At 36.3% G+C, this 24,482-nt stretch overlaps 1 protein-coding gene across 5 annotated transcripts in view; it reads left to right on the forward strand.

Moving 5' to 3' along the window:
• Nucleotides 1-2,155: 2,155 nt before the first annotated feature.
• Nucleotides 2,156-24,482, forward strand: part of GLRA2 (glycine receptor alpha 2) — a 218,872-nt gene continuing 196,545 nt past the window's right edge. For 2 of the 5 annotated variants that reach the window (XM_025372314.1, XM_025372315.1), the window contains exons 1-2: nucleotides 2,379-2,997; nucleotides 5,092-5,225. In XM_025372314.1, the coding sequence (XP_025228099.1) occupies nucleotides 2,930-2,997; nucleotides 5,092-5,225 (202 nt within the window). In that variant the 5' untranslated portion in view covers nucleotides 2,379-2,929. Of the gene's footprint in view, nucleotides 2,998-3,741; nucleotides 4,067-5,091; nucleotides 5,226-24,482 lie in introns of those variants that run through there. The other 3 variants (XM_025372318.1, XM_025372316.1, XM_025372317.1) reach the window with 3 other exon arrangements.

The raw sequence follows: 24,482 nt of genomic DNA on the forward strand, positions 1-24,482 counted from the left end.
GAGAGCTGTTTCTGTGGATTGATAGGGCTGGAATCCAAATTTAGGAGAGCTGAGAAGTAAAATGAGGAGGCTAAACTAGATCCTCTCTAATGTCCCTTACAACTCTACAATAATATAATGCTGTGATTTCATGCTGCTGGCCAGAGTCTCCTTTGTCACAGATTTCCTTACTCATCCTATTCCTGGTTAATAACACAACTCTTGTTAAAAGAAATTATTTGGCTGGGCATGGTGACTCACGCCTGTAATCCCAGCACTATGGGAGGCCGAGGCAGGCAAATCACAAGGTCAAGAGATCAAGACCATTCTGGCCAACATGGTGAAACCCCATCTCTATTAGAAATACAAAAATTAGCTGGGCATGGTGGTGCGTGATTGTAGTCCCAGCTACTCAGGAGGCTGAGGCAGGAGAATTGCTTGAACCCAGGAGGTGGAGGTTGCAGTGAGCTGAGATCACGCCACCGCACTCCAACCTGGTGACAGAGTGAGACTCCGTCTCGGGGGGCCAGGGGTGGGGGGAAGAAATTATTTACAAAGACTACTTTAAGCATCATTACAACCTTAAACAAATTTGACAGAAATCATTTTCTTCTATCTTTATACCTATATTTTGTTTTGGAAATAATCTTGAACACAAAAAAATCTTGTGCTATTTTTCCATGTATAACCAATTGAAGAAATATTTCCAGGAATTGATTTTATATATTTTTTTGGGTCAGGACAGCAGGGATAAAATCAGGTCTAGAGTTTCCATGTGGATGAATTTGGAAGTGAACAGATTTGAAGCTGCAGTCCAGGGATGTCTCACACTACACCATACTGTTTTTCTTTTAAATTGAATCATTTTCTCTAGGCTTTGAAAGTTAAGAAAACACATTTGAAGAATTGATTTTGTATGTAAATAGAATGCTTGGGCACACTGCGTTTCATCTAAAAAGAGATTCCTATATTTTCACTGTCTTACTGGGATAGAAATCTTATGAAAGGGCATATAGACTCTTGCTACTCAAAGTGTGATCTGTGGACAAGCAGCATCAACTTCAGCTAGGAACTTCTCAGAAATGCAGAATTTCAGGCCCCACCCCAGACTTACTGGATCATAATCTGCATTTCAGCAAGATCCTCTGGTGATTTATATTAACATTAAAAGGTAAAAAGAACTTGCCATCTTTTTTCTCTGAATCTACTTCTTAAAAACAGAATTCATTGTTACTCTACTATGATATTTAAACTGATCCAAAGTTTGTCATTTATGGAATAAAAATCACATTATTTTGTTTTAAAATTAAGACCTCCGGTAAAGTGCATAGGTGACTAACAAGGAATATTTCACAAAAAAATAGGTTACTCTCCTAGCTTATAGTAGGACATGCGCTTTTTTATTCCCCCTTCCCAGAAGCTGCTAATTATCCGCATTGGACTATCTACCCTTCCTCTTTTTTATTAATAATAATGTTTGTAATTTTAATTTGAAATAGCAGGGTTACTTGTCATACTTTTGTACAGATTTATGAACTTCATTATTTTCAGTCCCTTTAGCCAATTTAGGAGAATACCATATGCACTTTATTACATGACTGTTCCCAGTGATTAACATCTGGAATGGGCAGATGAACTAAACTCCTAGTTGCACTTTTCCTTGCTCCATTTCTAACATGGAGCCCTGCTCTAATCGTTAACCATGGCAAGAAAAGATTGCTACTGCCCCCTGCCGGCCCATTGTCTCATTTCCTTTTCTACAAATCTGTGACTTGAGGATGCCCAAGGATTTTGAGCCACTGAAGAAAGCTCAGTTGGAAGGGGCTTTCCCTAGTAGAGAGGTAGAGAGATCCTTTGGGAATAGGCGGCTAAAATCAAATGAAAACATTAAAAACGCGAGGAAGGCATAAAGGACTTCTAAATTAAATTATCGATCTTCATGAACCTTTTTCTGCACACGGGCTTCTCTGTGCCAAGGAAATGTTTCCTTCTCTTCAGCACAGGACTCCTCTTTTGCCTCTGGCTTCCACTTACAAAGAGTGAACTGTCCACACCCTTATTATAATTTCAGTACTCTGAATCCTGTTCTCTGTTTCCCTCAATTTCGTTTTCCCACGATTAAACCTTATTCCCTTTTCTGCTTCAAACTCCCGTCCCGCCCACCCACCGACAGGCTAGCATTTCCAGGAGCTCAGACCCCACTTCCCTCACCCTCTCCAGACCTCTGTTCTCCTCTTGCTGTCATCGTACCCCCTTCAGTACCCCCTCGCTGAATGGCTACTCTTTGCCTTCGAACAGCAGGCACGTCCCCTCTTGAATGCTTTTCCCCGACCCCCGCCCCAAGCAACTGAAAAAGGAAACATGCGCACTTCAGAGCTTGGAGCTGTCCGAGTGCTGAAATTTATAGGCTGGGTAAGATCACGTCTCCGTCTCTTTCTATAGCCCTCATTCCAGCACAGGATCTCAGCAATTTTTCTCTCTTTCCCCCACCCACTCCAGCGCGCAGAGTCCTTTCTTCTCTCTCATTTGCAACTTCTTTTTAATAGGAAACATTTTCTAGAAAAAGGGCTTTGCTAAACAGAAAAGATATAAAACAAAAGCCACAGCTATCTAGCATGGCATTGTCACCAACTCCCTTTGCATGGTGATGCGATTAAGGTAGAAGCATTTTTATTATTCAGGAAAAGGAGCTGGGGGATTCATCAGTTCTGAGGCTTTGTCTTTCTGGGTTAGCTGATGGTCCCAAGCCTCGGTTTGACCTGACCATGATGCCCAGGACTGGCACTTTTTCTTTTTTCTCAGCAAACTGTACAAAACCAAATCTCTTTTTGATTTTCAAGGAAACTAGGTTCCTGCCAAATTTTGAATCTGGACAGTAAAGAGATACTTTGTCCTAGCATCTTTCTGGAATCATTTCGGGATATTTTCCACAAGCAACACAGAAACAGGAATGAACCGGCAGCTAGTGAACATTTTGATAGCCTTGTTTGCATTTTTCTTAGAGACAAACCACTTCAGGTAGGTGAAACGACTTTGCATGTTGATATTTAAATTGTTTAAAAGAGAATGTGTCATGTAATTGTTATGTATTTCTCTGTGCCCTGGACTATATTATTTTAATTTTATAGAGGAAAGTTATATATCTTTTGTTCATTTTAAGAGCCTAATAATAGTGGGAGGGTGGTAAATTTTCACAAAAGCAAGTTTTATGATGCATAGCCGCACTCTATGCAATTCAACACATATTTTCACAGCCAATGTGATATTAAGGTAGTCTGATGAGTTGCATGCTCTTTACATTTCTATATAAGGGTGATATTTTTGCTTTCAAATTTTTCTGAAAGTAATTTAAAGGGATATTGGGTGCAGTGTTTTTCATATAAGATGATTATATTAATTTGGCAGGAGCATGCTCATTTTAGATAAAATATAAAAGATCCCTAATTCTCAGCCAACTTGAGAATTCTATTATATTTCAGAAACTGGAAGCATACTATGAGGATTACAATTTAGGAATTTTCTTGAAATATCAAAAATTTCTTTTTACTACTATATTCTACTATTCAATCTGTTTGGAAATTGATTGCCTACCAAAATTTAATTAATATGACATAATTGTATTTATGTACGTATGAGAAGTGGAGTATGCATAATTAAAGTGAGAAATTACTATTTTCATGCTTGCATTTTCTACATAGTTTGCAAATAGTTATCAAATCAATTGATACCTCAAAATATCAAATCATTACCAGTAAGTAATATAGTCATCTAATGACAGAGAGTAAAAGACTCAGCAGAGACAGGAGATGCTCTTACAACAAAGTATAGGACTCTAAATTTAATTTTCATTAAATTTTATGGCATTTTTTCACAGAACCAAGATAAATGGAACACATAGTAATAATGCTATGAATACTGGGAAAACCCACTATGTTCCTTTCAGGTTTACACCTCCTACTATGATTAAGAAAAAATATAGGCTGGTTTTTATTAGAATCATCATCATCATCATCATCATCATCCTCACCACCACCACCATCATAATCAAATAATACTTGATTAATCAGATGATTCTGCATATGAGAATGTGAGTATTTATGCATGATCATATCAATTTTTAACTCCTACAAAATATTTATATCATCTTTGCACTTATTTTGAATACCCCTTCTTTGAAAAACTGGCAAGAATGTGGTATTTTCTTAGTGATAGAATTCATAAGACACTATTTGTTAAACTATTGAAAACAAAGCTTATAAAATAGTTTAGGGAAGAAATTTCAGTTAACCACTATGTATTGTGAAATAATTAATTTTGCTACAAAGCAAATACGCTATGTGTAATAAGCTCTTTATTACTTTTAACAGGAAAATGAAAATCTGAGAAATTTTTAACCAACTTTCAGTGTTTTGGTGATAAAAAGTCAAAATGATTTAGAAGTGTGTTTTCATTAATATTTTTTAGAGAGCCAACAATTTAAATGCTTATATATAAATAACTGATAAAATAATAGAAGTCACATACATGCTCACTGTTGACCTATTTTAAAATGAAATGAAATGTCCAAATGAAGGTTCTCTTTTAGATATCACATTGAAAAATATTAATAGTTGATAGTTGGATTAGAACTAGCAGATGGGAAAATAAGCAATGAAATAATAAGTTTGTTCTGCCCATCTTATTGTGTATTTCTTATAAAAGGTAGAGGACTTATATTTAGGGCTGAAATGCTGAAACAATTTTTTAAGTCAGATAGAAATGATTTTAAGACAATCACATGAATTGAAAAAACATCTCATTTTTCTGAATAGTTTTAACTATATATACATAAAATCTACAACCTAAAACTACATTGTCTGTTCTCAAACATCTTATGGTTAAAGTTTGGAAACTTGAGAGACGTGACTCAGGATTTATAGTTCTCATCATTTAAAGTTAACTTTAGAACATGTACAAGTTCAGAAGTTGGCCAAAGAGTTTGGATTTTTCTAGTTTTCTTCATACTAACATATCAAATATCTTTACCAAAATGTAATGTTAAAAATGCAATGAGCATTAGTTCTTAAGGGATGCAAATGAAATTGTTGCTAAAAGAGTTAATGATGTGTTTAGGACGGTTTTCTGCAAAGACCATGACTCCAGGTCTGGAAAACAACCTTCACAGACCCTATCTCCTTCAGATTTCTTGGACAAGTTAATGGGAAGGACATCAGGATATGATGCAAGAATCAGGCCAAATTTTAAAGGTAGGTTCCACTTAAACTTACATTAAGCCTTTGAGAAATCTTCTAGATGTTTGAATAGTTAACTGAAAAACATTTTCAGAGCTTTTAATTAAAATGACAAGTATAGTGTTCATTTTGCTGTTATTTTGCACTAGTTACTGATATTTTCATTTTACCTGTCACTTCCCACATTTGAAAACTTTCCTAGTTTGTGTTCTATTTCACGAATAAAACTAGTGTCATAAATTATGGCCATAGTCCCTATTTTTTCGTAAGTGGGAATGTGGCTGAAAGTGAATACAAGAGCAAGTGACAGACTTGACTTGCTTGAATATCTACCAGGATGCATGCAGGTTTCAATGGTTACTCCAAAATATTTGGTTTTGATTTTAAATACCTACATCAAAGTAGAGTTTAAATCTCTATAAAATATGCCACTTTACATACTTTCAGGCCTCTTTAATTTTTAGACTTTGTAAGAAGAGGTTCTAATTTTTTGGTCCCTTTTGTTTAAGTATTCTCATTGTTTATTTGAAATTGTTTATTTGAAATCAACAGAGATCACAGAATTGTAAAGTGCACATGTCAAAGATGGTGGATACTTTCTTTGTTCAATTAGAAGCAAACCAATGTTTTTTGTTTTTATTTGTTGAACATTACAAAAATGTAGTTAATAGTCTGCAGAAATGCTTTTTAAATATATTTAGTTTATTTTTATTCTGAATCAGAAAAAAAGAATAAGAATCAATTATTAATAATTGAATCATGTTGATGCTTTAATTTTTAAATACATAGTTTAAGTGATGTTGTCTTTTTCTTGTAATGAAATTTAACATAATGCATTGTGAAGTGTTTATGACATTTTGTAAAAGGAGAAACCTATAATGTTCTGGATATTATATAGCAATTCATGCATTGCTTACTTTTGTTTATTGGCAATTTAATGGCACACTTTTCTTCAGTATTGATTAATTTGTATTATTGGCAAATATAAGCATGAAAACTAAATTTTAAATTCATTTCTTCTTTAAATGTTACACCTCTGAGTATACCCAGCTATGGGCATATTTTATAAAGAAATATGTCAGAATTTTGGCGAAACAATATTTTTAAAGTATCTCCAAGAGAGACAACTGAACTACATTCAGATAAGTTTTTCTGAAAAAAAAAAAAATCTTCATGTTCATCCCATTTCTTAATTTTGTGGTCATTGCTTTGGAAGTCAGTATTTGAAATAAAATCTTGTGAATAACAAACTGAGAACCAGCTTTCAATGGGATTGCTCATTCATATATTTATCCACTAAGCCACTCAACAACTTTTGAGTCTGGATTATCTGCAGAATACTAACTGTTGGGTGCTTTGTAAAATTGGGAGATGAAACAGTTTAGGTGCTTCTATCAAAAATTTTAGTGGAGGGAGGAGATGTTACATGCATACTTTTACTATTAGATAGAAATAGGAAAATACCATTAGGAAATATAGGTAAATTGCTACAGGATTCCAAGAAATGGAAAGATAATTTCCTATTAAGATATTCATGGAAAGCTTTATAGAGAAGGTTCAGAGATGGAAAATTGTTTCACGTTTACGAGCATCTTGTTTCATAGCTGTTATTCATTTCTTTCTAGAAATACTTTTACAAAAGGGCAGGAAAGTGCAAAGGGTAATAAAACAAACACGCATGTTGACATTGCTACTTTAAGTGACCACACAAGAATGAGCCATCGTTTCCACATCCAATTTTTTCCTGGTTCTTCTGGGGATATCACCTTTGGGAAATGATATCTATCATGGTTCCAAAGGATAAATAAATGAGGAGAATGTCAAGTTCAGCAAAGTGTGGCCACGTTTTTTTTTCGATGTATCTACTACTTAAAAGTCTAAGTACAGGAAGACTTATAAAAAAGAAATGGGGCGGATATCACAGAAGACTCTAACGTTAGTGGGCTTCATTGAGTTTTATCTCCCTCTCCCTTTAACTCTTCACTTCAATGAACACTGCTACCTCTTCATAAAATTTATTTACATAGACCATTTATATCAGATCAATTATCTGACATCTCCCAAAGTTCTCTTCATTTGGGGGAGCTTGGTTATTCCTGGATTTAAAACACTCCCCATTATTTTAGACTAAAATAATTTTTTCTTGAAGTTCCCATGGAATTTTAAATGTCTAATATCCTTCTACATATTTATATTTTATCAATCCACTCCCACACCACATCTGAGAGGGCAGGGAAGTACCTTATTTTATATATACATACACACATAAAATATTGGTAGTGTAGGGAAAATAAGTTATCCTTTTCTCCAGGATAAGGAAATTAGAACAAAGACAGAGAGGAAAAGGTAGATCAATTATGAAGATTAGTGCTTCCAACTAGTTGTTGTTGTAGAATGTGAGGGTGGTAACTTTTGAGAGACCAACCAGTAGTCATAGTGGCAAGCAAAGATGATCTTAGCTGAGGTGAAGAGAAGGAAAGAGAAGACAGAGAAAATAGGGAACTTGTAACAAGGAGGAGGCTTAGATAAACACTATAATACTTACCATAGTTGATTAGTAATGTATCAATGAGGAATTTAATATAGTCAGTAGAAATGAAAGAGATTAGGAAATGTGATTGCATATAGAATAGTGACAGTCTCCCTGTAACTGTGAAAAAGCAATTGTCTGTGATAGCTATAAACATGATACTGATGATGATGTTGACAATTAAAATAACGGTGACTGATAAGAAGATAGAAGGGCAAAATTTGACCACCAGAATAAAATCAAGAGCCAAATATGGGCCACTGAGGTAAACAGAATGGTTATTCTAGAATTCTTATTAAATATTAGCATATTTCTCTGTTTACCTTGCTACCCTGCATTGGCAAGGGCAAAAGAAATGCATACGTATAATTTTTCTTATTGGAAAGAATTTTTCCTGTATACTTTTAAGTCAGTAAAATATTGCATGTCTATTCCATATCCCTGATGGGCTTTGAAAGATGTCATAATGGGCATATATATAAGAAGGAAAAATGGATGTAAGCTAGAAAAGATAACTACCAGAAATGATTCAGACTTAGACTCTGTAATTGAGAGATATTCTTAGAAACTACAGGGGAAAAAAACAGCTTTTCTGATGTGTTGAAGCACAAGTGTATAAACAAAGTCATGAGTCAGAGTTGTCAATTGAATTTTATCTATAAGATCCATAGAGACCTGTTTCAGATCTTGTCAAAACATACATTCAGTGAAAATCCTCAATTCAGATAAAAACACAAGCTACATCCATTCACAATTACCTGGTTCTGAAACCATGGTAAATGTTGATTCTATATCAAGAGATGAGCCTCTTTCCCCACTTAGGTGATTTGTCTCATTTTCAGTTGATTTATCATGGTGTTATTCCATCATCCTATCAGATATTCTTCTGTCAGCATTATTGTATCTTGAAAATGCACTTTAAACATTAGGCTTTTAATGAAATGTTCAAATCTGGGCAAAATGCATTAGTTCTGTTTCTTTCTTTTTCAAACAAAGCCTTTATGTATTTTAATGAAATTTTCTTTGAAAATAAAATTAACTTAGCGTTACATCCTAGTTTTCATCCCAATGTGAATAAATACATTTCACTAAAACATTCTTTTTGGGATAGAATCTAGAGTAGATAATGCCAGGAGATAATTATTCATTCCACTTCTTTGTGCCTGCCATGCACACTATTTTTTCCCACATCTAGAGACCTAAGTTGGAAAGTGTAATGTGTGACATTAAAACCTACATTTGCCTGCAATATGTTTTTCTGCAATTTCCAAAGAGCTAGCAGCTCAAGAGGTGTTTCAAGTATCATAGATCCGCTTCCATGAAACCAGAGGTCTTCAGATTTTGCCCCTTGAAAATGATCATGTCTGTAGCCAAGTGGAGCTAAAGTTCAAATGTTGTGAATACCAATCCCTATAGAAGGTGCTTGAGCACAAGCGTCCAGCGGGGACACTTGGAAAGGGTGCTTCTTTCAGTTAGTGATAATGCAACCCCAGCATCGCCATTTCTTTGATCAGCCTGGTGGGCATCAGACATTACTATGGAACCTGAGAAAGAAGACCAAAATGCTTGCAAGTATCAGAAGCATTGTGCCTGAGTGCAGAAAGTAGCAAAGCCTCCAGGCACCTGAAAAAGTAACTTCATGGTCATGCTGACATTGTGGTTTTATTAGGAAATACAGACAGTAATTGGCCCAATTATAAATCACCTTGGAAGTGATTATGGAATTATCTGGATTATCTGCTTGACAGTTACCGTCCTCACAGAAGAATTCGTATCCTCCCTTAATTCTAGGTCTCCCTTAATTAATCAAGAGGCCTGAGGTAAATCACTCTTTAATGGCTGAGATGAAAAAAAGCCCTAATGGTACTAAACCCACATTGAAACATATGAGAGTAATTGTTAAAAAGTATACAGAAAAAGAGTTTTCAGGTGTCTACAAATGTCAAGTATGAGTCAGAGTTGTCAATTATAAAACTTTTAAAATGATAATAATACAGCATATGATTTTTTGAGACATTATCTTTTAATTATGAAAGCAGTCATTTTAAAATGGCCTAGAACTAAGCCCAATTTCGAGACAGTTGACACTCTCATTAGGGAAATTACTCTTGGCTAAATATATAGGCTATAGTTATCAGTGAGAACCATTCATTGAAGAAATTCAAGGACAACTAAGGGAGAATAGAAAGAAGGAAAGGAAGAATAGATTTATTTTAGGATAAATTATTATAAAATTACCTTGCAAAGTACATACAGCATGGGGGACTATGTATATATTAGTATGTCTATATATATGCACAAATGTTGTGTTTATATATGCAATAGAATGTCCCTAAAAGATACACAAGAGAGTGGAAATATCAGGTGCTTCTAAGAAAGGTGACTGGATGCCAGGGAGACAGGGGTAGGAAGAAAAGTTACTTTTCTCTGTGTGCTTCTTGAATGCTGATCATGACGTGTATTTCCAATTCAAAAGGGTAATTGTTAAGCACTTCTAGAGAGGTAAAGCTCAAGGGAGCGCCTCTCTTGGGTAGTATGGTCCATGGTGGCAGATTAGAGTCAGTGTCACTCTTACTTTAAGTGCAGTAACATGCACGTGGCCTGATTTCAATAGTACCCAAGCCCTTGAAAGAAATCCCTTGCCCAATAACTATTCTAACCTAGCTTGCTATTATAATGGCTAAAATTACAGCACTGTTGCTTCTGTTCTTGGATTAAAGATTTTATTTCATATTAAAACCACTTGATGGAAATGACAGTAAGCCCAATTAGTCTTTTACTCCATAATTTGAATGAGAGTATTTGGTTGTAGTCTGGCACTGTGGAAGAATATTGATGGTGCAAGGCATTATAAAACAAGACAATAGGGGAAAAAGGTTATTGAAAGGAAAGGCTGGGAGTAACAAAGAGAAACATATATGATAGTTTCGTTCAGAGACAATATTGATGAAGATTTTTGAACATCAAAAATCACTGGCTGTGTCACAATTTATTATACAAATGTGTTTGTTGGTGTTCATACAACTTTTGTGTGCTGTATGAACACCAATCAACACATTTGTATATACTAGGCTCCTACTGTGGACCCACAAGGTTTTTTGGGGATTTGAAGTGGCATCAAGAGGGCATCTACAGCATTCTAATGTGTCCTGGTAAAGCATATTCCAATAAGTCTGTCAGCATGACTTTTATTCCATAGTGACAGGGTAGTATAGTGGAAAGAGCCCTGAATTTGGATCCAGAAGACCTATGTTCATGTCCTGGTTCAGCCATTTTTGAGAAAAGATGTCTTCACCTATCTGTGCCTCAGATTTTCTTCGGCCTTTACCTACCTCACTTGGGTTGTACTGAGGATCAAATGATACCATGAGCGTGAATTATTTGTTTTCAACTGTTACTAATATACAGATAATTTGAATTATTATTGCAATTCCTCCATTTTTCTTTTATAGTCAACACTTACTGTGTATTGTGAAAACAGCTGCTTGATTTTCTAAATGGAAGAAACAAGTTAGAGAAATTCGGGCATCTCAGATTCCTACCAGAGTACCCATAATGTAGATGTCATATGCCTCAGTTGGTTTTCCTTCTATTAGTTCGGTGGGGAAATTTCCAACCTGAAATGACTATTTCATATTCCTAAATAGAAAACAAAGAGGGAGCCATTTGTGGGAGGGAATTATCTTTACACATTCAAATCCCATCTCTGATTATTTTCTTGGACTCATTTTAAAAAATAAACCAAGTAAGAGAAATAGAACAAATTTAACTTAGTCCTATAAAGGACGACCTTAAATTTAACTGAAGATAATATGACTGCCATTTCTGATGTATTTTTCTTGTCCAGTTACTATAGTTGCAAGGTTCATTGCACAATAGTACTGAAATGATTTCCTATTTTAAAATAAGTATTTAAAAGAGAGCATTTGGTCTCACAACATGGCAGGTTAAGTGCACCAGAAATGGAAGCCCATAATTTTTTTAGTCTTTGAGAAAGTACTGCATTGCTCCTTGATTGATTCTGGGTGACCCCATATCCTTAATTTTCATTATTGAATGAACTTAAATATTTTATCCTTAGTTTATAGAGCTTGCTGGTCCTCCATGTCCTGAAGGATAATTCAGTCAATTTTGCTGATAATCTGAGACTTAGACGGCAACAATATTCAGGTCTCTTGGTGCTTAATGAATGGACAGTATAATGTGTTCAGTTGGGGCAGTTAGGTTTAGAATAAGAAAAAAAAAAGTCATTTGTTTGTTCTTGATGGTGTCGGATAATTTTCTTGCTATGTTGCATCAGCCATTGTGGAACAGGATCTTAAAAATTGAACTGTGTTTGATGAAGCCTCAATAACAAGGTCTTTGGAAGCATTCTGGGCTCTCTTTGGAATTAACGCCTAGGATGCTGTCCTGACTGTTGCGTGAAGCGTTTGCTCATTGACTTCTTTCCTGAGAGAGCTGCTCTGCACACTTATGACTGATTACAGACACTTTCAGCCATGCAGAAGCCACTAAAGGAAGCATATGAGCAAAAGGCATAGGCCTCAAATGGATATTCTAATGTGTGCAGTACATGTAAGAACAAAGTCACTAGGTTACTCATTTGGAGTCTAGTTTGGCCAGCCAACAAAGTGGTTATGAGGCAAATACAAGAGAGAGAAGCTGGACCCTTTCTTTGACTCGTGCTATGGTTTGTGTACCCATCATTCCATTATTAATATGATACACCAAATAGTGGCTCTGTATACTCATCCAAAGGGCAAAATAAATTCTGGATTCAGTAAAAGTATGAAAAGTCCATAGGCAATTATCATTTGAGAAAAGGCATCTTCACCATCTGTGAAGTATGTATATGACGGATAACTCTTGTTTTCTGTTTTTTCTTTTTTTCTGATGAGGGTGGAACATATTTTCTTGTGGGGAAGAAAAACTACACTTACCTATGCACTGTCAAAGCAATATAATAAATTTGTGGCAAGGGAGTATAAATGTAGGTACAAAAAATTACATGTAATAGTTTTACATCTTTATATTTGAGTCTAAACACACAGTTAATTTGTTAAATCTTTTAATAAATAATTAGTGACTAGTCACCATGTGCCAGGCACCATTATTAGGTGCTAAGTATAGAGTGGTAAATAGAAATTTAAGCTTTCAAATGTCAGTTCTTACTATCTCACTTAAATAAAAACTGGAATATAATTTGTAGGTTGAATGCTTATTATCCAGGATCTTTGCAGGAAAGAGACCACACATTTCAATGGCGTGAGAGAAAAAAACAACCCTTAAAGGGAGAGTGTAGTATTCAGGGACTGTCAACAAAACTGAAGAAGCAGGGAGGGAGTGATTACCAGAACCTGGTGAAGGCAGCTATATAGAAGGGTCACCTAATGAAACCTGTGGAGGAATGTAGTCAATTTGTGCTATCCTAGCAGGAAGTAAGCCTGAGAATAAATATCCAGACCTTGCCCTCCTCCTGTTTTTTTTTCTCCTGTGGGAGCCTTTCATTAGCCAGATTCAACTAACAGAGAGCAAGGGAGCCCACTGATACAAACCCTGAAGGACAGCTTCCTAGGGTACAGAGAATAGAAGAGAGGAGTTGGGGTGGGGAAATGGAAGACAACCAGCACAAATGTCAACTTATGAGCAAACTCACCCCTCACCATTCAGGTGGTTGAGCAGACATCTCCAACACTGATGACAAATTTAGTAAGCCGTCTTTGATCAGTTTGGAGACCATTTGGATATATTATCCTAATAGATAAGTGCTATCCCCAAAAGCAGAGAAGAGAGAGAAATACAGTGTAATGTGATTGTTCTGTCTCCTAAACAGAAAACAGGAAGATGTGCAATAAATGGATTGGTGTATATGTGTGTGCGAGAGAAAGAAGGAAGGAAGCGGGGAGGGTGCAAGATGGGGAGGAAAGGGAGGAGACACTAGAAATAAAGGGAGAGAGACAGGAGGAGACAGAGGGGAGAGAAAGAGAGAAAGGAAAAAATGAGGGATAGAGACGGGAGGGAGAAAGAAAAAGAGATCTTCCTGTGGAGCATATGAAAGTAATTAATACAGTTTCCTTTCTGTCTGATTGAATATATTTGCTAATATTAACGTGCTCGTCCCTACAGTAATTCCCTCCAGGCTCCCCATGCTGGGATATGTTGTGGGTTTGGATTTGAGCAGAAGACTTAATGCCAAGTCTCTCTGAGGAAGCATTTATCAGATAAATTCTTTCCCTTCATGCTCTTTTGTTCTGCATAGATCTGGAGAAAGGGTGTTAGAAGAAAAGATTGGGTAAGGGGTTAAAAAGGCATGAAGACCAGGGGCAGAGTAGTGTGCACTTCTAGGAAATGGAGAGTTCTGGGAACAGTTGCTCATTTCCCACTCCTTGGCTGGTTTGATTATCACAGTTGTAATACAGCTACTTATCTTGGCAATTCTCCTATGTTAGGAAAAGCCCAGGACTACTTTACCGCACAATTTTTACTTCATTTTAAAACCAAATGTACATAGAAGGTAATATAATGTATCTTCTTCTAATTTATTTGCATTTAAATACTTCAAAATGTTGATTTCTAAGAACCACTTCATGACCAACAAGACAGTCAAGATTTCTTTTATCAGGCTTTTACTAGAAAAAGCATTTTGCCCATTTCCCACCACCCAAATAAATGCATTCAGAAAACAAGGGATCTGTTTATTTATATTTGAACCTCAGAGTCTCTGAAAAGTCAATGAGACACACATTTGGCAAACCAAACTTAAGTTAGATGATGTGATTCAGGAAAATTTATAAGTATAATGTACAGTGCTCACAATGGATTTCTCATATTCTACTTTTTCCTTTGAATTAACTCTGGTTTATTACATAAGTGTTGTATGTAGTGTGCCAAATCAAAGGATTTAGGATTTAATACCAAAATTAACAATCAACCAGATGTGTATCTCAAGCTACATTTTTCAGAAGACCTGCTTCAGAGCCACCTGAGAGTCTGGTTAAAAAGGCAAATCCTGGGCCCCACACCTCTCCATCTACAGAATATATGGATGATGGGATCTTGGAGTATTCATTTTGTCAACTTAAATCTATAAATTTGGAAAAGGAAAGGAGACTTTATTTCTTGTAAAGGGTTATAGTCTTCAAGGTGATCATCCTGCAGCCTGGGAAGCATGTCTTTGGATAAGACTAGAGACAGGCACTTCAAAGGAGGAGTGGTTGGGATAGGAACTTTAGGTTGAACAGGTTGGCTAAACATACATATTCAACAGGTTACAGAAGGCTATGAATATTCACAAAGGTGGTTCTGATGCATGTGTATAAAGTAAACATGCGTGTAACATATAACCCATGTTCACTTTGAGGTGGAGACTTAATATTTAAATGTCTTACAATTAAAGCCTATATGTCAAAAGGCCTTTTTGGGACACAGAGGCATGCAAGAGTGATCTCTGTAAACCAGCCAGAATCATCAGTCCATGGTTCGTGGTCTTCTTATTAGGAGAAAGTTACTGGCATCAGTCTCTTGTTCCGTCAAAGCTGTAGTTATGGTTGATGGAACAGGGGATCAGTTAGTCAGCCTCTGTGAACTGGATGAGTTGTAATTGTTTTAATATTGCTTGAGACCAGTCCTTATTTAACTGCTAGAGAAAAAAAAAAAAACTTTGTGGCAGTTAGAACACAGTTTATTCTTTAAGTGTAGGGGTGCATGACTTACCCCTTGCCTAGCATGGTTTCAGGTCCTGTATAAAATTTCATATCTCATTGCCACAAAGAGTCTGTTCTGTCAGTCTTATGATCTCTACTTTAATATTAGTGCTCATCAGTTGTTGTGTCTAAACCCCAAAAGAGAGGAGGTATAATGAACTGTGTCTAACCTCCTGTCCCATTGTGGCTGGGAACTCAATTTAAAGGTTTTTCTGGAGTCCCATTGGCTACAAGAGGGTCTATTCAGTCAGTAGGGGCTTAGGATTTTATTTTAAGTTTACAACTTTAACGAAGTCATTACTCCCTACAGGTTAAGACCTACAGGACTAGAATAAGACATTTTTGCCCCTATATCAGAAGGATGATACCTTCTTTATAGTACTTTTTTTCCCAAGATCCTATGTGCCCATGTTGTTTTACGGAATGAAGGGGGGAAAATCCCACAAGAGGAAAAAAATACCTAAATTGAGACTCATGAGGCCTGATTTTAACTCCAGTTTTGACAATTATGACCTGGAGTATGCCACTTAACCTCTCTGGGAGTCACTTTTGTTATCTGCAAAAAAAAAAAAAAGAAAAGAAAAAGAAAAAGACTTAGAACAAGATGTCTGTTTACTTCATTTCTAACTTTGATGGTCCCTGTTTCTAATAGCCTAAATTAATATCTTTGGGTATGTCCTTTTGTAAATTGTTGACTTACCCGGAGAACTTGGATGCACCCAGTCTTCTGAGATAATGTTTCCTTTCTGGGAAATTATTAATTCTGTCCAGCATTTTTCACAGTTGCCTCTACCTTATTTCAACTCCCAATATTTCAAGAACTGTTATTGCAGGGAAGACCCTGGAAACTTATGAGGCGATTACTGAAGAAATAAGCTATTACAATTTTTGCCTTGCTCTTGGTCTGGAGGTAGCAAATTCATGTACAAAGGCTGCTTCTGGGAAATGTAGCTATCAAGTTTCTTTAATTCAGCGTCTGGCCAAAGATGTTTCCCAAAATTCTAGTCCATGAAATGTTCTCTGATATAAGTTTTTAAATGTAAAGTAAGTATAGGAAATTCTGCAAAACATCCTCTGAGAGAGACCTAATATCCATTTGCATATTAAAAATTGTGAGAAAATATGTAGTAAAACTAAGTACACAAATAAGTATTTTAAAAACTTTTTTACGCCGGGGTTTGCCTGATGTTCACTTGATCACAGATTTCTTATCATGAGTAACATCCTGGAGAGCCAGTGTTTAATGGAATACCTTGGAAAATGTAGTTTTGGTCAAATCCAGAAACCTAAACAAATTTTGCCATGAAAATAGATGATGATGATGATGGGGAACTTAAATATACATAAAATATAATAACTTGCTAGAAAGAGATTATTCATAAGAGTGAGAAGGGTCCGGCATTCAGTAAATGAGGCTTTCATTTTGATATATGTTCAACATTAGCATTATGATGCCACAAGAGAATTACTCTACAAGTTAGAATATTATTGCAGTCTATTTTTCTCCTGCTTCATCTACATGAATGAATAAATAAACAGTGGCATTTTGAAAAGCATAGAGAAAAGAAATTAGTCAATACATCAAAATACTTGGAACTAATAATCACCTACTGTTTTAGTCTTTATGATTTACAAAGCTGACAAATAATAAATACATTTAAACAAGTGATCTTTAACCTTGAACTAGAGACATTTCTTCGGCAGTATATGACAAAGTTTCATACCTGTATGAAGAATTTTCTTTTGGATTGCTATCTTCTTTTTCAGGCAGCTTTCAGAAATGGGGAAGTCTTGTAGTTGTGCAATTTCCACTCATTTGCTGAGAATATTTTTTCCATCACTTCCTTGCAATGAAATTTAAAAAATTTAATTCTATACTAAAAATCTCATTTAAAATGGAAATCATGCAATATTTATCTTAAATAACTTGTGCAGATTTAAGATTAACTTCCTATTTATTAGTATTAAATCATTCTAAGTTTCTCTGCTTAAAAATGAAATGTTTCATATACTTCAATATATAAATTTCCAGGAAAAACTATTGAAAATTGTTTGCAATGAAGATGGATGCAGAAAATGAAATGTCTTTGAAATATCACTAAATGTCTTGGGGAAAGGATGATTACATATAGATATTCTTAAATATAATATATATTTAACTTTTAAATTACTAGTTTCTCCCCCATGCTTTCTCTGAGAGTGTTTGTCAAGTAAGCAAGCATGATTTTTTGTCTTCCTTCGTCTCACTCCAGGCTCTTAGGAAGAGATAAATAACAGAGTAGAGGTAGGGAAATAGTAAGCCACCTTAGACTTAATCAGTGGCTCCTGAATCATGTCGTTTATTTTACACATGTGATGGAGCCCCTACACGTTCTATATCAAACTAATCCTTTATTTGAGACAAAGTATCCACAGTGATGACATTAGCATTGCTAGTATTCCACTGTACAGCCCACAGATAATGGGATACCAGTTGTCTTAGTGCATTTTGTGTTGCTATGATAAAATACCACAGACTGGGTAATTTTGAAGAATAGAGATTTATTTCTTGCAGTTCTGAAGGCTCAGGAGTCCAAGACTGAGGAGCCTGCATCTGGCGAGGGTCTTCTTGCTGAAACATCCCACGGTAGAAAGCAGAAGGGCAAGAGGGCATAAGGAGGAAGGGGAAGGGAACTGAATTCATCCTTTTATCAGGAAGCCATTCCAATGAGAACTAACCCACTCCCATGACAATGACATTAATCCATTCATGAGGGCACAGCCCTCACGACCGAATCATCTCTTAGAGGCATCACCTCTCAACATTATTGAATTGGGGATTAAATTTTCAACACGTGATCTTTGGGGGGTACATTAAAACCACAGCACTGATTAACTTTGTCTTTTGATTGAGGTTGGCAGTCTCAGATACACTGCATCTTGAAGAAGAACTGAATAAAGGTTAACTATAAAGAAGTTATTTGGGCAGGCACACATTTGCTTACTTTGACTTCGAATTTTGTTTTATATAGTCTGAGTGCCTGACTTAGATCCTTTGCTATCATTTGCTTCCAGGGTCACAGCTTCTCCATTTCCAAGGCACAGATGGTGTCATTAGATATTGGGGTATGAGAAAGTGGCTTTGCTGAATTATTACAGATGTCAAGGAATATGAACAAGAGGATAAGATTTTCTTTGGAATCCTGAAATTTGCTTTCCAAAGGAAGTATATACAGTGTCTTCCCAAAATATAAAAATTTAAGACATCATCCCTGTTTGAAAGGAAATGTTACATATGCCCAGGGTCATGCCTTGTGAATAGGAAGCCCCGGCACTGAAAATTTCACTTTTTTCAGAGGCCTTTTTAAATAGATGAATGCCACGCTACCTGTTCTCTCCAAAATTTAAGGTCACAGTTTGTTAATAAGGTTGCCATACTATTCAGTATTTATTTTATCTGAAATATTATTTCATTTCCTAGAATCCATGCCCACTCTGTAACCAGTGGCATGCTTAACCTGATCTTTATCAAACTAATCCTATATTATCAGATATATTTTATCGAGCTCTCCCAACATAAAAGGAATTATCCACAGTCTGGAATATGTGTTCCTTTTATTTCCCCCAAGTTTCTGACTCACGTTTGTTTATCATGCACATATGCCTCATTTAAGTGCATCCTTTAATCAAATATTCTGAGCAAATATTCCCACTTAAAACCCAGCAGGCGGCTTCCTGTTCCATAGATCTCCTGAATGCCAACAAAGTTTATAACATGCAGGGCTTTCCGCAGAGTGTATGAATTTGTGACTTGGGGCAAATATCTTAAACCCCATTAAGAAAAGGATTTCCTTGGCAAAAGAATACACTTATCTCAAGGAGAAAACCGCACAATTCTACTTGTCAACCAGCTCTGCAAATAGGATAATTACACATGTGGGATTTTTTTTTTTTTTTTTTCTGCCTACAGTTGAAACTCGGTTTGCAAATGGCTCCTGGGTAAAAAGTCTTCTATAGCACCTCCATTCCCCAAAATGAGTTCATTTAAGAGGTGCCAACGTATAGTTAACAGCACTGTACTTTGGCTGAAGGAATCTTTGTGAAGCTCAGTAAGAATGGATTGACACGTGAAGCTTTCATGATTGAGTTATTCCTTCATCATGGGGCCTCTCTCATTCCCTCACAGATTGAAAAGAATATAATTATTACATAAAAATTTGGAGCCATGTGCTAACAATATGTGCCATAACAAACCGTGTATACATAAAGTCTCAAACAAGCAGGTACCCTCTCAATGTCCAGCTTTTCATATAAATGCCGGAATAAATTATCCACTTCAGTGATAAAGCAAAGCACTTGAGGGTATTAACAAAAAGTGTCCATCAGTGACATCATGTAATATGCTATATACATCACAGAATGACACCTTTAAAAAATATTATTGATTTTTGATGGGTGATGTGGCAGGTGCAAAGAAGGCAAAGAAATAAAGATGGGATAATAAATAGATCGTAAAGGAAAGCTAAGATCAGAAATAAACTCCTGTACTTTTTATAGAAAATCCATAGTGCAGCTGCTCTGGGGTGCCTGATTGGCTATATCTTTATCTGAATGCACAGAAAAAGCAAGCTGAGCTGTCACCCAAGGGAGTGCAGAGCTCAAAATACTAGTATCCTTGATATTCTAGGTCTCTCATGACCCTTGAAACTCTCCTAGGCCTTCTCATCACTTTGGATAAAGTGCATACACTTGCACATGCCTCACAAAGGTTTCTATGTTTAGATGCTTTACTACATCTATCTGAGGTTGAGTTTCCAAGAAGCAGACCCTGTGCAAAAGAGATTTATTAAGAATAAGCAATCAGGGGAGACATATAAGAGAGTGAGGAAATGAGACAAGTGGGAAAGCCAAGAATATATGTTGTCAATTTCAACATCTTCATTCCACATCTCTAGCCACACCTTCCCACTCTATGTTCCAGCCTCGATGCCCCATTTGCCATTCCTCAAACCTTTTATTTCTGGTGCTTGGCACTTGCATTTCTCTCTACCATGCCTGTCTTTCCAACAGCTTACTCTCTACTCAGACTTCAGGTTAATGTCATTTCCTCTAGAAAGCCTCTCTTAAACTACAAATCCCAACCTTTCCTACGTGATCAGTCTAGAGTCTATCTTATGATTAGTTGCTTCTCTATTTCTTTCCATCCTAGATTAGTTCAAGAAGGCTAGGATTGAGCTTATCTCATTCTACATTGTATCTCCAACACTTGACAGTAGGTAGGTTGTCAATAGACATTCATCAAGTAAACTTAAAAATTGACAATACTAATCCTTAATCTCAGAATCTGTACCAATGCAAACTTGAATATTAAGAACTGAACTAAGTTATTAAATTATTATCTGCTAATAATTGTGATTCACTTAAATTTCATGAAGTCCTTTCATATGTATTATCTCATTTGACTCCTTACTGCATTTTCTTGAAAAGAAAACAGCCAGAATTTTATCATTCTTGTTATGTAGGGGAAGAAAAAGTTATTCTGTTGCCAAATAGGACTTGGACAAACACTATCTTTCCTTGGAGGGGAGTATAAGTCATTAGAAAATGACAACAGGGACACTCATTCTCCATCTGCAATACTTTATTGAATATATTTGTAACATAGCTACTGCCCTTTCTATTACAGGTTGAACTGAATTCATCTTTGAAGCCCCAGGTTTTTGTGCATTTTCTGTTTATCTAGGAGCTTAATAAATATTTAATGTTGAGCAAGTGGATTTATTTACATGTAGACATGTATCACGCATTTATTATGCATAGGACACTGCACTAAGTACAAAGTACAGGGTGATTCAAAGGAGAATTGTTACCTTATCAGCATTCTAACCTGCAACTTTACTATCCCACCTTCTTCTACTTTACCACTGTTTCAGTACCAATATCCCATTTATAAAAAGTTTTCTTTTCCATGCCTAATACTGAACACAGATGGATATTGGCATCTAACTTATCCAAATAGAATCCCCGGCCTAAGGCACTCTCCCACTCAGTGTCTGCAGTGTTCAGTAAATAAAACCAAAGGCGCATAAATCATACATGTTGATAATATTGGATATACCTGGATTGCCAGGGAGTTCTGACTGCTAACGTAATATCAGGTTCACTTCATGGTTATGGCCCATACTTCCTTCCAACCAGTGGAGTCTGTGGTTGGGCATCTTCTAAAATTCTCCTCTTGAGCCTCATCTTCCAGCTTTACAAGAAAATTGAAGAATAGTTCTCAAGTTCAGGATTCTCCCAGATTATGAGGCAGTGAACCAAAAATCTTTACAAAAGACTAGGGGGGCTAACTAAGGTATCCACTAATAGTGATGACCTTTATTTTTCTCTAGAGGGCCCTTGATACAGGAGAACTCAGTTCACTGAGGGGGAAAAAGAAGTAGCTCTAGGCTTTATAAAAGAGGAGGTGCTTGAATTTGGTCTTGAGAGACAAATAGGTGTTCAATGAATGAAAAGGAGAATTAAAGATAGAGAACTGTCCACGTCTGGAAAGAGCATTGCTAGTTTGGGGGATAATAAAAGATGAGTATATCTAGAGGAAGTAAAAGGGGGAAATCATAGAAGATAAGCCTACAGCATAAAGTTAGTTAAGGCCACAGTGTAAAGAAGATTATTGAAGCATAGATTTAACCACAGGTAACAGGAAGGCAATCAAGGTTTTTAAGCAGAAAAGGAGCATAATTACGTATGATTTCTAAGAAGATAAGATACCTTTCTTTTTTTTATATATATATATTGTTCTGTTCTTTCTTCTTTTTTTATTTATTTTTTATTATTATTATACTTTAAGTTCTAGGGTACATGTGCATAACGTGCAGGTTTGTTACATATGTATACTTGTGCCATGTTGCTGTGCTGCACCCATCAACTCGTCAGCACCCATCAACTCGTCATTTACATCAGGTATAACTCCCAATGCAATCCCTCCCCCCTCCCCCCTCCCCATGATAGGCCCCGGTGTGTGATGTTCCCCTTCCCGAGTCCAAGTGATCTCATTGTTCAGTTCCCACCTATGAGTGAGAACATGCGGTGTTTGGTTTTCTGTTCTTGTGATAGTTTGCTAAGAATGATGGTTTCCAGCTGCATCCATGTCCCTACAAAGGACACAAACTCATCCTTTTTTATGGCTGCATAGTATTCCATGGTGTATATGTGCCACATTTTCTTAATCCAGTCTGTCACTGATGGACATTTGGGTTGATTCCAAGTCTTTGCTATTGTGAATAGTGCCGCAATAAACATACGTGTGCATGTGTCTTTATAGCAGCATGACTTATAATCCTTTGGGTATATCCCCAGTAATGGGATGGCTGGGTCATATGGTCATTAAAAAGTCAGGAAACAACAGATGCTGGAGAAGATGTGGAGAAACAGGAACACTTTTACACTGTTGGTGGGATTGTAAACTAGTTCAACCACTGTGGAAAACAGTATGGCAATTCCTCAAGGATCTAGAACTAGATGTACCATATGATCAAGATAACTTTCAAAGGATATATGAAAAAGGTAAGGGACCAGGGTGCCAGGACAATCATCCACAAAAGAGAGATGATGAAGGTTTGGGTTTAGGGAGTGGCAATGGGTTAGAAAGCAGGGGCAAGATTCACAAGATAAACTTAAAGTAAAATTGCATCAGACAAGATGTAGAGGGTACAATAGAAAGAGTAATGTTTGACTCAAGGTTCCATTTTGAGCAACTGAGTAGACAGTGATTTTGTTTATTCGTGTAAGGGACATACAAGGATATCTAATCTACAGTTGAAAATGTTAATCTGGAGCCAAGAACAGATACCAGAGCTATAAATGTAGGAATAGTAGTCATCATATAATGACAGTATTGTTAAGATCACCCAGTGAGAATGTGTAGAATAAATATAGAAGATGAATAAGAATAGGATTTCCATGAACATGAACATTGAAAGAATAAGAGGAAGAGAAGGACTCAACAAGGGATACAGAGAAAGAGTGGTTAGAAAATCTGGAGGAGAACCAGAAAGAGACGCAGTCATTGATATTAAGGGAAGAGGGAGTTTTGCAGATGAGGAAAGCAACCACGACAAGTGCAGCAGCTGAGTAGAAAGAACAAGAGAAAGAGGTCACTGGATTTGACCATTGGGACATTTTTGACCTTAGCAAAGTCAGTTTCTCTAGAGTGGTGATACAAAAGCCCATACTGAGTTGGTAGAGTAAATGAGATTTGAGAAAGTGGGGAAAAGTCAGTCTGTAGATTTATCATTTAAAAGATTGGTGCCAAAGAGAAGGAGAGGGATTGAATATTAGATTACAGAGTTTGAGGAAAGGGAGTTTTTTTTTTTTTTTTTTTAATTAAGATGAGAAGGGTACATTTGTAGAATAAAGGAAAGGGAGATTGAAAGTATGAGTGAGATAGAGGATAATTGATGGAGGAGAGTTCTGGAAGGAGCAGGAAGAATCAATCTCATAAGGTAGATGAAGAGATTACCCTTGCACTGAAGGAGGAATACCATTTCCTTACTCTGATAATATGTTTTACAGGTGGAGAGGAAGGCAGTCAGGTAAGTTCCCATCCAATGATCTGTATGTTCTTGGTGAAGTAGTATTCTGTCATCTGCCATAGAGGGGCTGCTGCCACAAGACTGGGCTGCTCCTGGGCACAGTCACCATGAAGCTAAAAAGGACCACCAGGCCCTTGATGCTTTGATACGTGCCATCTTTGCCACCAGGACAGAACACAAAGATTCAAAAAGCATTTAAAAATTTTAAACACATCATGAAAACAGACTTTTCTAAAAAAATTATACTTCTCAGTTGGCTTATTGAGTAGGAAGATACTTTATGTTTTTCAAACATATGTCCCAGAAGATCAAGCCAGAAGGTATTATGCACAATTCTCAGACAAAAGATGAACATAAGAAAAGGGACTCAGTGTCCAAGTTATCCATCAGCTGACTTCTTAGCCAGTGCTTTATTCCTCACTGCACCCATCCATATATTTCACACCATTTTCGTTGTAGGAACCCA

Source organism: Theropithecus gelada, chromosome X, assembly GCF_003255815.1.
Source record: "Theropithecus gelada isolate Dixy chromosome X, Tgel_1.0, whole genome shotgun sequence".
NCBI lineage: Eukaryota > Metazoa > Chordata > Mammalia > Primates > Cercopithecidae > Theropithecus > Theropithecus gelada.